At 41.8% G+C, this 18,893-nt stretch overlaps 1 protein-coding gene across 1 annotated transcript; it reads right to left on the bottom strand.

Annotated features, from left to right (window-relative positions):
- Positions 1-2,061: 2,061 nt before the first annotated feature.
- On the bottom strand, positions 2,062-11,641 carry LOC306787867 (adhesion G protein-coupled receptor G3-like). The gene is made up of 12 exons (XM_079283173.1): positions 11,528-11,641; positions 11,361-11,412; positions 10,934-11,021; positions 10,592-10,717; positions 7,808-7,972; positions 7,653-7,713; positions 7,478-7,569; positions 6,150-6,268; positions 4,481-4,761; positions 2,903-3,005; positions 2,431-2,747; positions 2,062-2,339 (listed from the first exon to the last, which is right to left on the bottom strand). The coding sequence occupies exons 1-12, from the start codon at positions 11,583-11,585 to the stop codon at positions 2,224-2,226; spliced, it is 1,578 nt and encodes a 525-aa protein (XP_079139299.1). The 5' UTR covers positions 11,586-11,641; the 3' UTR covers positions 2,062-2,223.
- Between the last annotated feature and the right edge of the window lie 7,252 nt (positions 11,642-18,893).

Here is an 18,893-nt window from a genome sequence, read left to right on the forward strand (position 1 = left end):
CCGTATCTTTACAGAGAAAACTGTTACATTGACCCAATATAGCAAATGGATACTGTAAATGTGACAGCAATATTCCTACATCCTGCTACATCGACATCGAAAACAAAAATTCAAATTGAATGAAACTGTTCTCTTCCAGTCACAGAGTCCAGAAGGGTTTCACTTTTCCTTCCAAATGACTCTCCAACCAACTCATAGAGGAAATGATACAATAAGACAATAGCAGTAGACTTTGTGACTTTTCCTGTTTGTGTTTTTTAGGTAATTGTGAAATGAGTTGTAGTTACTGAATGTTACTGTTTTTTTTATCTTAGTTTGTTTTAATGTTCTTTAATGGTTCTTTTTAACGACTTTATTATGGACTATATGGTATTATTTTATGGGTATTCATTTGCTATGTTTTGGTAATCAGTGTTGGTTGATCAGTGTGGGAGCACTGTCATTCCCATGTTTTTATGGATGAATAAGTTGAACCTTGTATGGCCAGCAGATGGCGCTCATTTGCCGCTGTTCCATCCAGGTTGTATGTGCACGAGCAGCACGTGCAACGTAAACAGCATTGGTTTTAGCTGAAATAAGTGTCTTTACAAGATATGTCTTTTGTACATTGTTTGTTTTTGTACATATGTTTAAAAAAGCCTGTGAACTCAACAATAGATGAATAAACAAAGCAGAAATGTCAACAAACTGCAAAAGCACTCTCAGGCGAACGCTGACAATTCACAAAACCAATAAAAGAGAACGCAATGATTTTTTCACAGAACAGATGAACCAAGTAAGGATCTGTTCCTGCAGGAATGTACAACAAAGCGCTGGTCAGAAGAAAGAACCACGCTGTCATCCACATGACATGGATGGATTAGAGAGCACAGGCGGTCAGCCAGAGCCAGAGACTCTGTGATATGACCTTTGACCTTTCTCGTTGGCAGAGTCAAAGGCAACAGAAAACAGATTTAGTGAACTTTGAGACGCAAATTTGCACCAATGACCAAAAGCAATGCTTACCATTCAGGAAACAGAGAGTCCGGGAGTCCAAAATGGAGGAAGCTTATTACCATGCACCTTCCACTTTTCCTATTTAATGGAGTGTCTATTTACACCCGGGTGAGAACAGTCACGATATAGGCAGCTGTTCAACGATCTACACCAAGCCAGGTTGAATAAGTTAAGTTAAGTGAAGTTAGATTAGCTGTGGTTAGCTGGACGAAAGGCTTTCAGCCAGAAAGATTCAGTAGGAAAGAGTAGGTTCTGGTGGATGAATGGGTCAAACTGCTGCAAATAGCATTGTTGTTGGTGCTTGTCTTTATATATTCAAGAGCATCTGTCTTTATTTCACCTTCGTCTGAGCAGTCTTATGGTACCAATATGCCTTTTGAATGAACTCTGATCTCACTGTCTCAGGAGAAGTAGCGCAGTATGTTAAACCAAAAATGGAATAAAGCTTGGAGAGCTATTGTGAATAGTGTTAACGTTGGCTGTTCGTGTTGAACCAAAACTGTTGTGATGTCACTTGTCGATGATTATTAGATGATGTTAGTATATAGTGCACACAGCAGAGTGCGGTGGGGTGTGTCTGCGACAATCACTGCTGCAACTGGCTAAGTGTGTTAGACGTGGTTTCCCCGGCTCACACCGCAGATACGCTGCTATTTTGAATCGATGCAGATGTCTGCACCAGCTCCGTCTCACGGCAAAGATTCTGTCAGATGTGTGTAAACAGGCAGTTCCATGATTTGTTAGCTGTTTGCCAAAAACACCGTGAATAAAAGCAGGCAAACGTCTCTACCGGCCTGGCGGGCGGGTTGAGCGTAGGAAGTGTGGAGTCAGCAGGCAAGTGTGGAGTCAAGTGCCAGTCACCGCAACCACGTGAGGTCCTTGCGCATGCAGCCATAACTGCCCACCCAAAATATTATGCCGTTTTCTGCAGTGGAATTCAAGATTAGCTGTGGACAGACACTCACTCACTCGCTCACTCACGCATGCGAGACACCTGGCAGAGATAATAATACTTTTATTAATATAATTGTTATTACTGTAACCATAAGATTCATAACTGTCGCAACAATAAATAATTAGAATGCATGATGCATGGTTGCCTATGCAAACTTAATCTGAAGAAGTTACATGACATGATTAAGTTATTGTCATTTAATGCTTATATATGACTGGAGGCCAGTAAGCACCTAATATAGGCGACCACTAACACACTGGTCGCTGTGAATATTAGTTATTGAAACTGGTTGTCATCATTTTCTGAGTGGACGGGTCTCTGATGGAGGAGTTGTTGTCAGGCCGAGACTTGCAGGACAGCGCCAAGGACCACAGGAACATGAATACACCTGGGAAGAAAGAACGGAAAAGCTGTGAATCCTTCCAACAAATAAAAAAAGCTGGATGGATACTTGTCAGGAGGGTCATGCACGTACTCACCCTGTAGGGAGTTTAGTATCGTGAACACGTAGATCCCAGAGAGGGAGATGTAGGTGGTGCTCGCTAACCCCCAAGGTAAACCCAGCACGCAGCTGAGGCCCAGCACTGTGGCACAGTCCTTCCATAACTTCATCCATTTCTCTCTGGTCATCTTCTCAGAGTCACCGCTGCTTTCAGCACCTCCACGGCCCGCCCTCAGCCCCCAGAGCTTAAACACCACCAGCCCCAGCATGCAGGAATTGCACAGTATCACCAGGCATGGGAAGGCCACGGTAGTGACGAAGCTGACCGAAAGCCTGTGGCTGCTCATCCAGCATCTGCAGGTTATTACAAAACATGTTTTATTTACATCAAAGTTAACTTTGAATTCCAAATACCCTCTGAGGAATAAAGCTGTATGTATTTGACAAGAATCCAAACCTCCCGTGTGGTTGAACACTTAAAATCGTAGCAATGGATCTTGGTTTCTTACATCTCTGCTGTTGAATTGCGGTTGTCAGCGTCCCTCAGTTCCAGACTGTATTTTCCATAAACACCTGAAATCCCACAAACCACTGCAATCAGTGTTGGGAGACCTGCATGAAGACAAGACGGATACGGAGGTTCCCTTAACAAGCGCAGACTATGGTTCTATATGCCTGCGTGCACACAGACAGAACAACAGAATATATACCAGCCCGTGACAGCGTGTGGCTACAGTTGCTTCCACGTTGTGAGTCTGTGTGCGATCCTGAAAATGTGAGGTAGGGGGGTAGGTAGTGAGAAATGGTCTACTGCGCCCCCACTCGAAGCCCCTGGACCGAGTTTACATCACGGGTGGGCAGATCCGAATCACAAGATGGCCTGTCGTTTTTTTACAACATTCAAAGACCAAAAAATGTTTAATATCTGCAATCCAGTTGCAATACAGTTTGTAAATATTTTGAAAGCGGTGGTATTTGTATTCTCTTTTCCTCTTATTGCATTGCTGCTTTTTACAGTGGCATCAACAGCTCTACCACCAGCAATCAGCAGAAATGAATAGGAAACCAAGCATATCAATTTAAAATGTTAAAATATGTAACTTTACGGCTTATTTCTGCTGCCCCTGAGTGGCCAAATGGTATATTACATTTCATGCAAGTAATGAAACGACTGACACACAATGCATGTGGGGCCTTTGGGGTCTGAAGCCCTGCTGCCTGCTTCGCCAAGTTGGCAATCCTGACTTCATCATGAAACCGTGTGTGCATGCTACAACAGGAGATTCAACTGTAGACTGTATATAAGAAGTGGACGTGGTCATCTTGACGTCACTCATTGATTCGTGGACTGATGTTTTGGAGACTCAAGTTTGGCGACTTCGGCATCTTGGCTTACGGCCGTTGCCATGTTGTATTATTTGCCACCAATAAACAGAAGTTACGATATTTGGAATGTGGAGGAGTGAAGTGGCAGAGACCTGTCAATCACAGTAAGCCCCGCCCTAAAGCATACTCTGCTTTATGGTCTATTTGACTCTAATCTAAATGGACCATGATTTACTAAATGAACATCATGCTGTATTGAAGAAGACTTGAAACTAGAGATTGAGACCATAAACTCATGTTTACAATGTTTACTGAGGGAATAAATCAAGAGAGAAGTAGAGTAATTTTCTCACAGAAAATCATTTGATCTCATTTTGCAACCGGAGGAGTCGCCCCCTGCTGGTCAGTAGAGAGAATGCACGTTTTAAGACATTTCCGCATTGGCTTCACTCGGCAGAACCGGAGGTTGCTGCCTGGATTCACAGGAACCTCATTGTTCTACTGCAGCCCGAGGGGTAAAAAACTCCAACGTGTAACTTGTTGAAATTGCTCTAAAATGTGAAAACATGAGTAAAGGACTTTGTATACTGACTAAACAATGAGTTTTACGTATTTACATGGCTGTTAGCCACTAATATTCTCATTTAAAAAATAACGAGTTTTTATTGCAGTTGCACAATAAATCATAAATAGTCCATTATATCGTTTAAGCTATTTACTCAATGTTTTCTTTTGCAGCGTCTGAACCAGGCTCCACTCACCCCATCCCACCAAGCTGAGTTTGAGCAGGTATCTCCTGATGTAGATGTTGAAGACTCGAACTAGGAGGAGGTAGAGGTGGAATCCCTCCAGAGCCGTCCAGGTGAAGGTGGCCAGCAGGGACCAGTGCAAAAGCAGACCCAGACCCCGGCAAACCCAGTCGTCCTCTTTCTCGTTCAGCTGCCACACCCAGAAGCAGCACAGCAGGAAGCTGAGGTGGAGGCAGAGCAGCGCTCCGGTTAGTTGCAAATGCACGCCGATAGCCTTCTCAGGACGCCGCCGTCTGAAAGGGAAAAGGTTTATTACGATCATTTTTGTATTGCCTCTTCTGCAGATGCAGTACTATATGTTGCTATGTGGCCCACGTATCTCACCAAAACACTTCAGATGTTAGCTTATAGCTACTGCTTGAACTGACTTGAGACTTTGTCCTGATTCTGCTTTCTTTGACTTTTCTGACACACCTTATGATCATACAGGGGTATGCTCACGGTAAGCTTGTCTAGCTAGGCAGTATGACATGTAGAGAAGCAGACGTCTTTGTCCTTCCAGGAAGCATTCATCGTGTTGCGGTCGGTTCGATTTCAGTTCTTTCCTGTTTATTGCTTGACAGGAAATTAGATCAACCACAGAGCCTGATGTGGCATGACAAACGTCTGCAGCATACATTATGCAACACTATCTCCAAGTCTCTTTCACTCTGGCTGTAAGAGCCATTTTGTATTCTTTACAGTTTTTTTGTATTTTATGTTTATTGCGAAAGTAATGTGTGTTATGCCCTTTAAAATGTTTACCATGGAACATAGTTAAGGTAATTGGTCATGTATGTTTTTGCCCCATTAAGACAAAGGCTCCTCTATTCTGTCCTGCTGTTGGATCATTGTTGGTTGACTCCTTTAAGTGGTTTCAGTGCTAGTTAGGCTTCGATGGAGCAGGATGTGGAGCAACAGTTTTTCTGACCGCAGATGATAGACTTTTTAGTTATAGCCAGCAGAAGGTCAGTGTTTTGGTACTCCATTCATTGCATAAGGATTTTGTTTTTATTTTTTGTTTACATGGAATAAAACTACTTTTAACTACGAGCTACAAGCCTCATCATTGGACAGCTAACAAGAAAAGTTTAGCCTGCAAGAGCACGTAAGCTGGACATGGTAGTCTACGTGAGTCAGACGCTTTACATCCTGCAAGAAGTGACCAAGAAGGACGGTAAAATAAGCTGCCACTACACTGGAAAAGTGCAATACAAATGTTGAAATTATGACTTATAATTACACCCATTTTGCATACCTTTGAGCAAGTTGCACATTGTACGCATGCACTTCAAAGGGCATACTTTTTTACTTTAACTCTTTTTTTTAGTACATGTGTTTTTGGTATTTGAGTGTGTGCACTATTCTTGTTCAGATCTATCTTGACCAAGCAAGACGTACCAGATGTATAAAGTGAAACAACATTGGTCAAAGTACATCAGTATGACAAAACACAGAAGAAATGAATCCAGTAGTAACACACACGAACAGTAACAGCCGTAGTAACAGCAGTAAATTGCTTCACTTTTGTGACAGAAATTCCTTACGTCATTTGGTTGAACAAAACATGAAAGATATTTTATGGTATCTTAATATAATTCACTCTAGACCCGTGGGAATCATATTTTGAAGTCAAACTCACTGCAGACATATATAGATGATCAAGCTGATGACCGTGAAGAAGATGGAGAGTGCTGATCCAGCGTAGGTGATATAGCTAAGGTTCACAGCATCACTTTCATCCACTGATAGCGCAGGGTTCTGGAAGGGAAAAACATTTAAATTCAATTTAAAATGTAGTTTAAGTCCAGAAGCTTAGAATCCTCTTCAGTCGATATATTGAAGATATAGATTTAGATGTGTCTTAAATAAAACTATATGCCTCTATGAAGTATGTTTCTATCCACCTGTTTTTTATGCATTTTCAATCTGCGCGCTTTCAAAAAAAGGCAGCTATATCACACACACACACACACACACACACAAAAAAAGTTTGGCTGAAGTGGCGGCTGTTCATTTCTTTTGCCTTTTTTCTGGAAATTGTGTTAAAACTTGTGCTCCACTCTGATAGAAACCAGAATGACAATTTAGTTCCCAAAGAGACAAAAATGTACTTTTAAACAATAACAGCCGATAATCATTAAACATAAATATCTTCTGCATTCTAATGTGGAATCTGTAGGCGACTGGACAAGATTTTGATATTGGAATCTATCTGGTTTCGGTTTGGAGGCCGAGTTGTATTGACCAATCACGTTTGAGCAGACTCTGCTTGAATGCAGGTAAACAGTCCATGCGCAGAGCAAAAGACGGAGAACTCATTGGCCGAACTGGAATCCTGACGACTAAGCTTTTTATTGGTTTAAAATGAGCTTGTCCGTTCATAAATGGTAAGTACTTGTATAGCGCTTTTCTAATCTTCCGACTTTAACAGGGAGTCGTGTCCATCAGGACCAGCTAACATTCATACCATTCATGCGCCGCAGGAACAGCCTGCGGGAGCAATTTCGGGTTAAGTGTCTTGCCCAAGGACACATCAACATGGACTAGCAGAGCTGGGGATCGAACCGCCGATCCTCTGATTGAAGGACGACCCTGCATTACCACTTAGCCACAATCGCCCCATGCCCCACGTTATCTCCCAACTCCAACTCCAGTCGTGCATGTTGCTGATCGGACTGTGAACAATGAGCGGCGCGCAGAAAAGGAAGTGTTTCCCTGAATGTTCGCTGACTTCACCGGAGGCAAATGTATTAGTTACCTTGCACTGCAGATGGATTCTCGCGATATCACAAGATCACGCGATAATCGTGAAATCACATATCACCCGGAAACATGTAGGAAACAATAATGCGCTTGTGTTTTTCTCTGAAAGTCCCTGCCCCTTTTTCAAACAGTTCCAAATGAAGTCTTTCAGGTCTGTGGCACATTAGGTGGTATGTGGCTGATGGTGGAAAATTATTATTTTACCACAAGCACAGCGAAGAAGCTCAGGTGGTTGCAGCTGCAAATAAATTCACTTCCATTGTCGCTGGTGTCACAGCCGCTTGTGTTCCAAGAACCTAGAAACACACACGCGCACATATGATAAATCATCTTTTCATTGAAGAGCAAAACAGACAATAGGCCGCCATGCGTAGCCTACCTGTTCCATCCTGAAGCGGTGACTCCTGCCAAAACACACAAGCCCCAGTCTCCACCTGAAACTTAAAAACAAAACAACTGTATTCAAAAACAGAGCAAAGCAGAATGATACATTCTCCAACTGGGATGCCCTCACGGCTGCTTGTGTTCTTCTACCTGTTTGTTGTGTTTGAAGGTCAGTTTGATGGCTTGTGAGAGGTCCCTGACAGGATGGTTCCCCGCCCTCACTGCCAGGACTAACCCCCCCAGAACAGTCCTTGGACTGGGCCTGTCTAGTGTGATGCGTCTCCCGCGTCCTGTTCCCTGAAGGGGGGGACTCAGCTGCAATGACAGAGAGAGGTGACAGAGAAGACACATGGCGTCAACACTGTTGTGTGGTCAATCAGATTTGAATCAGCTTCTTCAATCGACCGTTTCTCCATTTTCATTGATGGCCGACTGTTCATGGCGAGTTCATGGAAATCGATGCAAATCAGCAGAAAGGGGAAAATATCTCCACACATGGTCCGCTAAAGGCATCACTCATCTGAAACAGATCTTCAATAATAACACCATGGTTTCATTCCCTCACTTGGTTCAGAAGTACGGCATCAGGAGCAATACATTTTTGGAATATCTGCAACTCAAATCATCCGTTCAATCCAAACTTAACATTAAGGCCACTAACCTAGAATTACCCCCCTCAACCTCAGAATTAAGTAATATCCCCTCTTCAAAAAAGTTAATCTCAAAAATATGTAGAGTAATATCACAGTCTGACAAAACATCATCCATACCATCAAGAAAATGGGAATCAGACCTATCCATCACTCCTGATGCTGATTTCTGGAACCAAATCTGCAACAACATCTACTTCATGACTAAAAATGCCAATTTACAACTAATACAGTGTAAAATACTTCACATAATTCATTACACCGGGCAAAACATGTTTCAAATGGGATTCACGTCAGATATCTGTCCACATTGCACTCAGAACAGCCGGATAGCTTTGTTCACGCCACCTGGCACTGCACACCAGTTCATCACTTTTGTGAAGAAATAAGTGAGTCACTGTCTGTCTTCCTGAGCTGCCTCGTCCCTTTATCCCCTTCACTGTGCTTACTAGGAGACATCTCAACAATACATCTGAGTAAAACAAACTGCAAATTACTCCTTGTGGCCCTAACTATCGCCAAGAAAACTATCCTCATGAACTGGAAATCAAGGAATAACACACACATCGCACACTGGAGAAACTTAATGATAGAATATATTTCAATGGAAAATCGAACCTCATCCATCATATACAATACAACAGAACACCATTCCACCTGGTCATCCCTCACTATGTGTCTGCAAACATGACACCACCCATTCTATTCATATTGAAATATGTATGGTATATATACCGGAATATCTTTTTTTTTGTGTGTGTATTTTTTACTATTGTTGATTTCTGTTTTGTTTTTCTTGCCGGACAACCAATTGAAACCCACATACATGCATACATGAACATCCATATGCACACATACTTACCTGTTTTTCATTTTTTCATTTTTTTTTTTTTTGGTTTGGTTTTTTAAATTATGATTATTATATATATATATATATATATATATATATATATATATTTTTTCCTCCATCTCAAAAGGCTCAAGGACATTCTCACACACACACACACGCACACATACACACACACTGACTACATGATATTTGCTGGCATTTATCCCACTGTTCTTGTCCTCCTCTTGTTGTTATGTCTATGTATTGTCTTAATATTGTCTCGTGTCTTTCAATAAAAAATATAAAAAAAGAAAAAAAAAGAAAGGGGAAAATACTAGCTTGTATAATCTTACTGAAGGGAGCTAACTTAAAGGAATAGTCCACCCCAAAAACAATATGAATTGTAACACTCACCTCCCTCGGCTCTTCTTGGGCCAAGAAAAACGTTTCTGTCGAAAGGCATTAAGGAGAGCGGAGCGACCCGGAAAATGGAAGCACATCAGTGCAAACAGACGGATCAACGGAGTCCCAATGAGACAGCGAGACGGAAGAAAAAGGGAATAGAACATCCGCAAAACCTTTTTTAAAAATTCATGTGGAGCATTATCCAAACGTCTAGTATCCATTTGTGGGCTAATGGGAATCTAAACACGACATGTTTTGCTGAACAAAGCATTTCCCATGAAGGAATCTGTCCAAAATCCTTCACAGGAAGGCTAATCCCATGATGCTTTGTTTAGCACGTCGTATGTTGAAGTCTATTTGCACTGATGTGCGGTTATTCTTCCTCTCTTCTTCACACCGTTGGACTCTTCTTCCTGTGCCCAGGAGAGCCCGGGGACGTGAGTGCTGTACACTATTTATCAGGGGTGTAACGGTTCACAAAACTCACGGTTGGGTTCGGTACGATACAGTGGAGCCACGGTTCGGTACGTTTCGGTACAGTAGAAAACTATAAATGCCAGAGAAAGGTACTTGATTTGAAAATGTATTTATTCATTACAACTAACATCATAAAGTTATTCTTTGACTTTGAACAATGATGGAACTATACCTGAGTGACCCATCTTCTGGGGTGTCTTCTTAGCAACACATAAGCATAAAAAACTAAAACTGCTCCTTAATGTTATGCAGTATTGTTACTTACATCTTGCAAAAGAGATTTTTAATCTCAATGGGACTACCTGGTTAAATAAATGTTTTAAATTTATTTATTTATTTATTTTTTAATTCAAACGTATTCGGTTCGTCATGCGTACCGAACGGTTCAATACGAATACGCGTAGCGTTACACCCCTACTATTTATACTTTTGTTGTTGTGGTTTTTGGGTGAACTATTTCTTTGAAGTAGAGGTCGCTTTCCTGAACTGCAGCCGCTTTTCATTTCCTAAAGCTTACAAAAATGTCAAAAAACGAGGTCTGTGGTGAAATGTTTGACCTTCAGAGCTACTGACCTTGAATAAAGTGCTGTTGATCACAGTGGCCACCAGCAGCACCTCCTCCTCAGACGCTCCTCTGCTCCTCTGGAGAGCTGAGGGTGAGATTTGAAGCCTGTGTTGAGGAGTAGGACTCTCATCCGCCTGAGAATTACAACACAAAACAAAAAACGATTTTATTTTTTTCATTTTTGGAAGAGACGACACAGTGGAGCCGGACGCCCTGAACCCCGATTAGCATGATCAACTGTTGAAATGTTTCTTCGGTTTTGCTCATTCGGTGGCGCATTTCACGCACAACTTCCGATTGTTTGAAAGCCAAGTGAGACAACAGCTGGGAGCCCAAAAATATGACCTCACCTCTTGCGTCCAGCTCACCCTCCGATGAATGAAGTCCGCCATGAAACGGCCTTTTACCGTACAGCGTGCAATTTTGTCCTCATAGCAGCTGTAACGCATATTTCACACATTTCAGCAATCCAAACACACATAAACATGAATAACTATTGATTTTAGGTTGAGAAACAAAACAAATACGTTGTCTTTTGTCCTTTGACATTATTCCTATGATTACAACACACAGCCATTTCCTAACACTGTGGTATAAACAGAGATATACACAGTCATGTGCTTTTGGTTCCTAAAAAGCTGACAACCTGGTGACTCCAACAGCATTATGGTATGTTATGATCATTTCTTATTATGTTTTCGGGAATGTCAGAGCATTCATTAGACAACAGGGAACAGCCACATGTGTTCTTTAGTGTCAGCTATGAGTGTGGGTTACCTGGTCCAGGAGTCATGTCTTTGACACTCGTTGAGGACTGTTTGACAGGCTTCTGTCCGGGTGACAGAGAAGGAAGGACAGAGAAGGAAAAATGAAAGAGACATTTTCGGGCATATTTTGATCACTAGGTACTCAGGGAAGCCCAAAAAAAAACTGAATAAACTCACCAGAAGCTTGGGTCGTAGACAGCCACACGAGTGTGAGGGGAAAGAGAGAAATCCACATTGCGTCTCGCCGTTCCTTACTCACGCACACACACACACACACACAGATGATGTGACGGTTCCATGCACAGCCGGGTTCTACATGCTTGAGGTTTCTGCTTGATGAGCAGGGAGTTTCACATCTACATATATCACATGGTGGTGGCGGAGCTGGGGGTGTACAGCTCACATGGACCAGAAGTGAGACATGACGCACCTTTTCATCGGAAAGAGAGAGCAAAATGTCACATTAATTTATAGATTAGTGGGACTGAAATATCACTGAGAGAGAGAATAATACCTCCACCATTTACAATGTGAATGATTGTTCATACTATGACTAAATCTCCAAGGTTAGAGGAAAGAGCTTAGAGAAAAGAGGAAGTTTCCAAATGTTACAGTTTTCTATGAACCTACGCAAGAAGTAAAAAACGGGTTAAGTCACAACAAGTACTGACACTTGCAGCTTGCTGGGGAAGCGAAACTCAGACTGCAGCCACATTATGTTCTTCCACAGCTGGCAGCAGACATATGCAACTCACAGGATTATTAAGAAGTTTTTTGAATAATTCCAAGATTTCGAGGACTGTAAACCACACACAAATAGCACCATGGGACCGTTGATCTATTCTGATGTATTTTGACTTTATTCAGAAACACATTTACAATATTCTACAGTAAGTTACACAGCTTTACTGAAATCACACTTAAAGCGACACACACTTTTGAAGTTACAGAAAACAATGTTGACATCAAAAGTCCAGGGAATTTTCAAGATAACACGTTAGGAGGGTTACATGTGGGAGTTTCCGTTGCTGTGCTATCAATGATTACATCAGGGCTTTATCACCTAGGCCCAAACGCAGTGTCCCCCTAAGGCAGGGGTGTCAAACTCATTTTCACTCTGGGGCCACATCAGCATCACGGTCGCCCTCAAAGGGCCGGTTGTAAATGTAAGACGGTGTAAATGTAACTACGGTACTCCTAACATAGTTAGTTTAGTTTCCCGGGATATCTGTGACTTCCACAACACGTACTTCCAGTTGTGTGATTTCTCCTCCGCCATTGTTTCCTGTTGCTGGTGCAAAATGCATTCTGGGATATTTGGCTGTCCCAAGTACAGACAAGTCACCTCCGATGCATCCCGGGTAAAATGGGCAGAGCGAGCCACATCCGGGCATTAGGGCCGTGCTTGGCTCGATGTGAACTTTGAATTGGAACAGTACTTGGGCTGAGACTGATGACGTTTCAGTACAGAGAAGTACGCATGTTGAGAAACTTGTTGGAAATCCTCTTTATGGGCTGTTGCATCTCCTGTCCACCTGTTGTGATAGTTTTAATGTCGGCACACAGACAACATGCCATCTCATCACTTCGACTTTCTATCTCATAATTTCGACCATGGGGATATTTTTATTTTCACATCTAACTTTAAATTTTTGTAAAAAAAAAAAAAAAAAAAGATTTTTTTTTTTTTTTTTTTGCTGGCGGATTCGCGGGCCACATAAAATGACGTGGCGGGCCGGGTCCGGCCCGCGGGCCGTATGTTTGACACCCCTGCCCTAAGGCCTTAAACCCTGAACCCTCAGGGAGGGCAACGTCACATGTTATGTACAATTGTGGGCATTTCTTTTTAGATGGGTTATTTGTCAAATAATAGATTTACAACTTTTTTTGTCAAAACGGCTTTAATAACAAAATGAAAAGAAATGGTCGATGAATAAAGTTGTGTAATGTAATCTCTGATTTCATGTGCTTTTATGTTCCATCTTTAATTAATCCCTAATGGGTTTGTGTCAATATAATTTGCCAGGCTGAACACCCAGATGCCGTCCTCTTTGTTTCCCTTTTTTTTCTCACGTCTCCATGCTTCCACTGGTAACCTTGTGTCTGACTTCATATTGCTATGAATTGTGGGTAACTCAATGTCTCAAAATGTCGGCGAGAGAGCCCATAAACCGTTGAGGATTTGACACTGGGACAGAACTAAACCCTTAATGGACTTTGCGGGAACGCCCATCGAAGTCTGTGAGTGAGGACATTGGGATTGGGCCGCGGACTAATTGCAGTCTAATCAGATTTGACTCCTGAAGTCTTCACAGGAGTGGAAGTCATTCTCTCCTCCATGTCTCTCTTCCTCTGCTTCTTGGCTGCCAGACAGATCCACAGGAAAATAAAGAAACCTTGACAAAGAGACATATTAAAACCGTGAGTGGCGTTACAAGAGAATATATCTGACAAAGATGAACCCGTCAAAACGTAGACAGGTTAAAGAACCTTTGAACAGAGAGGAACAGAACAGGCAGCAGACCTTGTGTGGAGTTGAGGATGCAGAAGAGGTAGAGGATGGGGTAGTTGACGTATCCTGAGCCCAGGAAGGCCAGGCCCCAGGTGGTCCCCAACAAGCAGGTGAGACCCATGACGGTGAGGCCACTCCTGCAGGTCTCACCGAACCTCAAGAGGTCCCCCTGATTTGCTCCCTCGGCCCCTGCTCTGGGCCTCGAGCTGCTCCTGAACACCCGTTTCATCTTGCAGACGTTGGAGGCCACTGCTATCAGTATGCCAATGTTGAAGATGAATATGAGGGTGAAATACACCAGGTTCAGGGAGTAGAAGAAGGAGTCATCCGTGATCCAGCAGCTGTGGGACAGACGGGGAACCCGGTGGACTGTCAGAATATAGTTTCACCGATAATGCAGGGGGACATGCAGTAGAGCGCGTGAACATAATGATAAATAAATAAAATAACGTGATCTTAAATGTTTAAAGCTACAATCCATCCATTCTTTTCATGAAATCAAACACAGTTTTTGATACTATATATGGGGGGGGGGGGGGGGGTATTTGTTCAGCAGTAGCCATTCAGTGTATTTATAGATTTATAGTCTCTCATTACTTCTCTGTATAATAGTTTTCCTTGTTGGTGGTGGAGTCCGCCATTCGTTTGCGGTATTTAATTGTCTTCACTCACTCACACGTCACTGTTTTTATTACTGTAACCCTTGATTTTACCATTTTACCACCATAACAGGGGTGTGACCAAATTAGTGAAGATTCTAATTTTAAGGCCTCTTTCATACACTTTTGACAGAAAGTTATAAATACACAATATATTGTATTGTATTATATGTGATATACATCACGTCAGGAGATGTTTATGTATATAAATCATATATGTGGATAACCATAAGCACAATTGTGAAAAACCATGTGTGAAAATGGGAAAACCCCTTTAACACAAACACTGTATGAGCATACAAAGTATACAAATGATGGATTGTGATTATGATTCATTTTGTGAAGGGTTTGGATTGTTATTCGAGTGAGAATTTATTATTTCCCTCAGCTTGCCAGCAGTAGGTAGTAATCACTTACATGGCGTTGGTTTGGTTAGTATCAGCCATCCTCATTTGTGTGACTCCATAAAACTGTTTGAAGTCTTTCACTCCCAAAGAGACCGCAACGATGACACCAGGGATCCCTGAGAATCACACAAACACACACCGCTCAACATCGCGCTAATTCATGCGCTGAGGTGGAAGACACAACCTGCTCCTGATGGACTTTTTCCACATCTAGTGCGCACAATATGACATCACGTCAAGACATTTCCAGTGAGGCGACAACAGAGTTTGATGGCAGGAAACTATCCTTCTGTGTGCATTTGTAAATCGAATATATTTGTGAATTGTTCTGTTTGCATTTGTGAGTCTTTCTGTGTGCATTTGCAATTATTGAGACTGATCTGACCCCATAGGAAACTTTCTCCGAAAAACACGAAGGAAGCAGCTCAATAGACAAAATTCAAAGGCGCAGGTGGCAGAAAACTGGTTTTGGGCTTCACTAGTCTGAGCAACGTCACTTCAGCTGGGTGAGACCGAGTGAGACCGATCACACACTTGTGTCGCTGGGAAAAACCTTTCAGTGATTGCACGCTCAACGTTCTGCTGGTCATATTTCTTGGCAATCGGGGACGTGTTTTCAGCAGCTTCATTAAAAATATCCAGCAAGTTTGGTGATGTTTGGACAAACCCAGGCCCAGGCACGGGTTTGGAACTAGTTTGAACTTTGTCATGACACACATCCTTCGAGTTTCTTTTATTGATTTGACAAATTATTTCTGATAAATAGTCTGATTTGTGTTGTGCAACTGTAACAGAGTTAATGATTCCACTTGCCATCACTGGCCATTGGTTGCTAGTATTACTATATTATTTAAGTTATTGCCAATCCTTATCATTTTCATATTATTTCCTTGTTTAAATATCATTTACAACATATCATTAGTTCCCCATGGAGACAAGTGGGTTGTGTGTAACAGCGCCCTCTGCTGGCTGCTTGCAGACTAGTGGTGCGCCCAGCTTTCATGAACTAGTCTGAAGCTGTTTTCATGGTAGGTTGACCTGTGACAAGCTCCGTTGTGAAACATCTCATTCGATGTCTGTTGTACATACATATATATATATATATATATATATATATATATATATATATATATATATATATATATATATATATATATATATATATATATATATATATATATATATATATATATATATATATATATATATAGAGAGAGAGAGAGAGAGAGAGAGATATATATAGAGATGTCTAGAAGTCCCTTTTTGGTCGTATAATTGTTTTAATTTATAATTTCTAGAGCAAATGGTTTTAACTGATTTAGCATTTAGCATGAGTAACATGCTAACCAGAGTTAGCTTAAGTATTTGTCCCTTTTGATTTAACAGTGTTCCGGAGCTTGTGACCACAACGTTGTCTGTGAGAGTCACTGAAGCTGTTCTGTCTTTTACCAGCTATATTCTGTCCGATGAATAAACGTCTGGTTGGAGCCATCAAAAGATATCGTGTCCTGAATTAAACACAACGCAACGGAGAGGCCGCAACTGCTAAACTCCGCTCGTTTTTGTTTCTGCATTTGAAGCGCCCTGTAGTGGTCAAACTTTCAGGGGTACGTTTCAGGTACTCTTGTGGACATGTCCTGCAAGTTTTGTTCTCTGTGCCGAGTCCTTCTGAAGTTCATCGGTTAACATCTTGAAAACTAAATAAGATATTGACAAGCTCTTTGATACTTACCGATGGTGTCATTAGTAAAACGGAATAGGCACTCTTGCAGCACTCACCCCATCCAGCGAGAGACAGTTTGGCCAGGTAGTACTTGAAGTAGGTGTTGAACACCTTTATCAGCAGCAGATAGAGGTGAAGTGCCTCTATGGCCATCCAGGTGAAACAGCAGAGCATGGAGTAATGCATGAGGGCCGCAACAAACACACACACCCAGTCCGGCTCCACCGTGGCCCCCCACTCGGTCAGCAGGAAGGTTGTATTGAGTAGGAGCAAGGCCCCGCTCAGAGATACATGAATGGAGATGGAGAAATCCATTCTGCGGTTTCTGAGGAAGAGATAGGAGGAGAATGAGTACACGGTCGTCTCTTGGACATCAGCTGAGAGCTAGCTGCACAGAATACACGTATACCTACCGACTGAAGACATATATGACGAGGGACAAAGCGGTGAAGAACGCAGACAGGCCGCAGCCTATGTAACTGATGGAGGACAGGATTTTCCAGTGGACGTCTGAAATTGGGTGTCTCATCTGCAGAAAAATATGGACCGGTGGATATTATTTCCAATTTACAGGTTAACTTTTACCAAACGTCTGGGGACAAGTCAGAGAGTGATTTTCAACACAGCATGAAGCGGTACAGTACTAAATAATGAGTAAAGGGTTGGCTGACGTGTTCCCCATGATACATTAACCCGTTGGTTAATGTATCATGGGGAACACGTCAGTCAAATCAAGAGTCTTCTCACCAGTAGGACGGCAAAGGGTGTTGAATGTTTACAGTTGCAATTAATTTCAGTTGGGTAGACAACGGTCTCACATCCATCTGTTTTCCAGCGCCAATCTGGAACATGAACACGATAACTTGGTTATGTCCATCAGGTTGAATTCTGCTGCTTTCATAAAATATCATTCTATAAAGATGGGACATTCATCTTTTCATGCAGAAATAATTCGTTTTTTTCCATTTAGTGCAATATAAACAATGAACATTCCACTTTACATCACTTGTCATTGCATGAATTAAAATAAAAAGCATATATAGTGTATATATGTGTGTGTGTGTGTGTGTGTGTGTGCTAAATTGTTTTTATATACAGACACCCTTTTGTTGTTGTACGATGAATATGGGTTATAACATGTAATTTATGGCTGACAAAATAAAATAAGACACTATAAGACTTCAAGCAGTCTTAAAATGCAAGCTAAGCCATAACAACAATAATAATAATTGACATATATATATATACTTTATTCATGTATGTATATATTGTTGTTATTATTGTGAATAATACAAATAATAATAATAATGCGTTGCTGTTTATCCTGCTGTAAACAAGAAACTACAAATACAACCTACCATGTTCATCAAAATAGTTACACTGTAACGAGGAGTCTTTCTGTAAAAATACACAAAATTCAGAGCTCTTGAAACACAAAAGCATGACAACATGGCTTGACACGTGCCGTCATCAAAAATAGAGTCAAATCAAGTCAAGTCAATCTTCTGAAAACTTTTGTCAAATTGTTTACATCTGTACAATCTGTGCAGCTTACAGCACCGTCTATCCTTAGATGCTAAAAACGTGAAAGCATGCATGCACAGACAGACTTACATCCATATCTTTGGGTGAAACATTTCGGAAAGTCATCTTGATTGGCGTCTCCAGATTACGAAAGGGTTGTTTGCCCTGTAGCTCTATCCTGAGAACCATTGACGAGATTTCTACCTGTCCAAACTAAAAGACAATTTCTATGACAGTGTACATGTATACATATATATGTGTGTATGTGTACTGTGGAAAATGCAGGAATAAATAGGATGAGCGCTATACTTGGAACTGGCTATGGTGCATGTAGCTGACCAAACCAACAACCCTGCTCTCCTGAGGGATGCTCTGCAGGTTATGCACAGGCAGCCAAACGTCAGGGATGGATGACTGGTTCTGAGGCAACAGCTGACCGTGGAAAGAAGGAGATGAGGTTAAGAAGGGCAGTTTGTGGATCACTTTCAAAGTGGCAAAAAACAATCACCGATGTTAATCTTGGTCGACAATTAAGTTCTCGCTGAGAACTGCCTAAACTCCTGCCATCCTGACGTCACAAAGTATTTAACATCATGTCATCGTTGTCATCGCGGTTCCTTGTCAAGTCATCGGCGTCATCTTCATCGCGGCTCGTGTACCTGTGGCGCTATGATCTGGATCCTGGGGTCGGTGGAGTTGAGCTCAGCCTCACTGATGT

This window comes from Melanostigma gelatinosum, assembly GCF_949748355.1.
Source record: "Melanostigma gelatinosum genome assembly, chromosome: 2".
Classification (NCBI taxonomy): Eukaryota; Metazoa; Chordata; class Actinopteri; order Perciformes; family Zoarcidae; genus Melanostigma; species Melanostigma gelatinosum.